The sequence below is a fragment of the Cucurbita pepo genome, unplaced genomic scaffold (assembly GCF_002806865.2).
Source record: "Cucurbita pepo subsp. pepo cultivar mu-cu-16 unplaced genomic scaffold, ASM280686v2 Cp4.1_scaffold000818, whole genome shotgun sequence".
Taxonomy (NCBI): Eukaryota; Viridiplantae; Streptophyta; class Magnoliopsida; order Cucurbitales; family Cucurbitaceae; genus Cucurbita; species Cucurbita pepo.
In genome coordinates this window covers 1-3807 of record NW_019647029.1, presented here as the reverse complement: position 1 = coordinate 3807, position 3807 = coordinate 1, and the positions used below count along the sequence as shown (strand labels likewise).

Below are 3807 nucleotides of genomic sequence, written 5' to 3'. Positions count from 1 at the left end.
ATTTTTTATGTAAATAATTTAATTATGAAGCAAAAGCCACGCCCACGTGAACCTCTTTTTAGTACAATGTCTTTGTCCCAAAGCAACGACATTTTTTGTTCTGTCCCTTTCTCTTTTCTCAAACATATCCATCTTAATGTAATGTGATTAATTCAAATTATATCTTCTCCTACAGTCACTCCCACTACTTCTGTCCCTTTAACCCTTTTTGGTACTCTCCACAATACCTGTCGTCTCGGTTTCAATAATTCGTTGCAACAAAGGCGAACCGTGACGTGATGTTGTTGTATTTGTTCATGTACGTTGGGTCGGACAACTAAAGGCAATTGTCGTATCGTACTTTGTAAATTTATTAGCTCGTAAAAAATAAGACTGGTTATCAACTCTTTGAAAATATTTTTAAAATTCACGACAAAAANGAGGTGATCTTATTGTTGCTCCACCTCGAGCGCTCATATTATAAATGTGAGAGTTCACATTGGTTGGGAAGGGGAACGAAACATTCTATCTAAGGGTGTGGAAACTTTTTTTTAATAGACGCGTTATAAAACTGTGAGACTGAGAGCGATACGTAATGGGCCAAAGCAAACAATAAAGGTTAGCAGTGGGTTTGAGTTGTTACAAATGACATCAGAGCCAGACATCGGACACTGAGCCCCCAAGGGGAGTGGATTGTGAGATTCTGCATTAGTTGGAGAGGGGAACTAAGCATTCCGTATAGAGGGTGTGTGTGTGTGTAAAACTCTCCCTAACAGACATGTTTTAAAACAGTGAGGCTGACAGCAATACGTAAGCAGGTCAAAGCGGATAACATCTGTTAGCAGTGGGCTCGAGCTATTATAAATGATATCAAACCCACACACCGAAATGTGTGCCAGCGAGGGCACTAGGCTCTCAAGGAGGGTGGATTGTGAGAACCTATATCGATTAGAGAAGGAAACGAATCATTCCATATAAATGGTAACGATATGTAATGGGTCAAAATAGACAATATAGGTTAACAATGGGCTTGTGCTGTTACAAATGGTATCAAGGTTAGACATCGGGTGGTGTGTCAGCGAGGACGCTGAGTGTCACAACCTTACTATGAAGAGAGTAGGTTGTGACCCNGTGAACCTCTTTTTAGTACAATGTCTTTGTCCCAAAGCAACGACATTTCTTGTTCTGTCCCTTTCTCTTTTCTCAAACATATTCATCTTAATGTAATGTGATTAATTCAAATTATATCTTCTCCTACAGTCACTCCCACTAACTACTGTCCCTTTAACCCTTTTTGGTACTCTCCACAATACCTGTCGTCTCGGTTTCAATAATTCGTTGCAACAAAGGCGAACCGTGACGTGACGTTGTTGTATTTGTTCATGTACGTTGGTTCGGACAACTAAAGGCAATTGTCGCATCGTACTTTGTAAATTCATTAGCTCGTAAAAAATAAGACTGGTTATCAACTCTTTGAAAATATTTTTAAAATTCACGACGAGTTTTGAAAACTAAAAAAATAGATAGATTCAAGATATGATCTTACTGTTAATCTACCTCGAGCACTTATATTATAAATGTGAGATTTCTCATCGGTTGGAGAGGGGAACGAAGCATTCTATCTAAGGATGTGGAAACTTATCCCTTACAAACGCGTTTTAAAATTGTGAGACTGACAGCGATATATAATGGGCCAAAGCAAACAATAAAGGTTAGCAGTGGGCTTGAGTTGTTACAAATGACATCAGAGCCAGACATCGGTCACTGAGCCTCCAGGAGAGTGGATTGTGAGATTCTGTATCAGTTGGAGAGGGGAACTAAGCATTCTGTATAGAGGGTGTGTGTGTAAAGCTCTCCCTAACATACATGTTTTAAAACAGTGAGGCTGATAACGGTACTTAAAACAGTGAGGCTGACAGCAATACGTAAGCAGGTCAAAGCGGATAACATCTGTTAGCAGTGGGCTCGAGCTATTATAAATGATATTAGACCCACACACCGGAATGTGTGCCAGCGAGGGCACTAGGCTTTCAAGGAGGGTGGATTGTGAGAACCTACATCGATTAGAGAAGGAAACGAAGCATTCTATATAAATGGTAACGATATGTAATGGGTCAAAATAGACAATATAGGTTAACAATGGGCTTGTGCTGTTACAAATGGTATCAAGGTTAGACATCAGGTGGTGTGCCAGCAAGGACGCTGAGCTCCCAATATAGGTTAACAATAGGCTTGTGTTGTTATAAATGGTATCAGGGTCAAACATCGGGTGGTGTGTCAGTGATGACGCTAAGCCCCGAAGGGGGGTGGATTTTGAGATTCTGCTTTGATTGGAGTGAGCAACTAAGCATTTCATACAAGGGAGTGTGGAAAGCTCTCCCTAACAGACGTGTTTTAAAACCGTGAGGCTGACAACGATACGTAAGTAGGTCAAACCGGATAACATCTATTAGCGGTGGGCTTGAGAACCCACATCAAAATGTGAAAATTTCTCCATAACAAACGTATTTTAGAACCGTGAAACTGACGACAATAGCTGAATTTGTGAGAGAGTTTCAAGTCTAATGAAAGTGACAACCATTATTAAACTCATTTAAATTAATGAATAAATCCCACTAGTTTATGCATTATGTCTCGGTATTTATCTCTATATCATTATCAATTTTTATTTAATAATAATATAGTTACTAATTAATATTATCACAAAGGTAGGAAAAAAATAATAATATTATATGATCGCTTACATAATTGCTTGTTGACTTAGTTAGCTTCCTATTTTAATCCGAGTGGAAAAAAATTATAAAATATTACAAAGCAACTCTTTGATCAGATTTGATCTACGGTGATTAATCTATACACGTGGCTACTAATAAAGCTAACGAGCAATGTCTGACTTTACAGTATATCCTAATTGTTGTTCCATTTCCCAGTTCAACCTCGATGCCACGTCACAATGCTTTGGCACGTACTCCTGATCACAAATACAATTCGACTCTGATTATATGATTGTGTGGGACCCATAATTTATTATTTATAAATAATTAATTATATTGAAACTTTTGAAAATAATATATATATATATATATATACCTCTAGCTTGGAAATGAGCTCATGGGCAGTTTGGGCAGCAACTATTATGCTACGGGCAGCTGGGGATACGAACCCTTCGTCAACTGCTTTGTCAATGAATGATAAGAGCGAGTTATAGTAGCCATCCACGTTTAGCAAACCCACCTGAAATATTTATTTTAATTATAATTTAATTTAATTTAATTTAATTAAAATAAATAAATATATATATTTAATTAATTTTACCGGTTTTTCGTGGATGCCCAACTGAGCCCAAGTGATGACTTCCAAGAGTTCTTCCAATGTGCCGTAGCCACCTGTCAGTAATTGGGAATGTTTTGTAAATAAAGAAAATTATGGGGTGGAAATGCAAATAGTAAGAAGTATAAGTACCAGGTAAGGCAATAAATGCATCAGCATGACGAGCCATCTCAGCTTTCCGTTGGTGCATTCCAGATACAGCTCTTACTTCTCCGATCGTCTCTCCGGTGATCTGAAAATAAATTAAATAATAAATTTAAAAAATAATTAATTACATTTTTTTTTTGCCTCAAAATAAATAAATAAATAAGTGAAATTACCTCTCTGGGCATGAGGGATTTGGGGATCACTCTGCAACAAAACAAACCCAAATTCAATAAAACCGGAGAGAGAGAGAGAGGGAGAGAGATGAGAGAGAGAGAGCCAATGATACCCTAACACGTGGCGTCCTCCATCATAAACGGCTTGAGAAACTAAGCCCATAAGCCCAATGCTTCC

The 3807-nt window shown here is 38.0% G+C and overlaps 1 protein-coding gene across 1 annotated transcript; it reads right to left on the bottom strand.

Annotated features, from left to right (window-relative positions):
• Positions 1-2688: 2688 nt before the first annotated feature.
• LOC111785906 (cytokinin riboside 5'-monophosphate phosphoribohydrolase LOG3-like) lies at positions 2689-3797 on the bottom strand. Its single transcript, XM_023666267.1, has 6 exons — positions 3743-3797; positions 3630-3660; positions 3442-3541; positions 3295-3365; positions 3070-3213; positions 2689-2950 (listed from the first exon to the last, which is right to left on the bottom strand). Exons 1-6 carry the CDS (start codon positions 3790-3792, stop codon positions 2855-2857), a joined length of 492 nt encoding a protein of 163 aa, XP_023522035.1. The 5' UTR covers positions 3793-3797; the 3' UTR covers positions 2689-2854.
• Positions 3798-3807: the final 10 nt, after the last annotated feature.

What these genes read in the sequence shown, in the direction of transcription:
- LOC111785906 (XM_023666267.1), bottom strand. Translation starts at nt 3,792, where the DNA reads ATGGGCTTAGTTTCTCAAGCCGTTTATGATGGAGGACGCCACGTGTTA. An exon ending in GGAGGACGCCACGTGTTAGG is followed by an intron (nt 3,661 to 3,742) that starts GTATCATTGGCT and finishes GTTTTGTTGCAG; the next exon opens with AGTGATCCCCAAATCCCTCA. An exon ending in TGCATTTATTGCCTTACCTG is followed by an intron (nt 3,366 to 3,441) that starts GTACTTATACTT and finishes AATTACTGACAG; the next exon opens with GTGGCTACGGCACATTGGAA.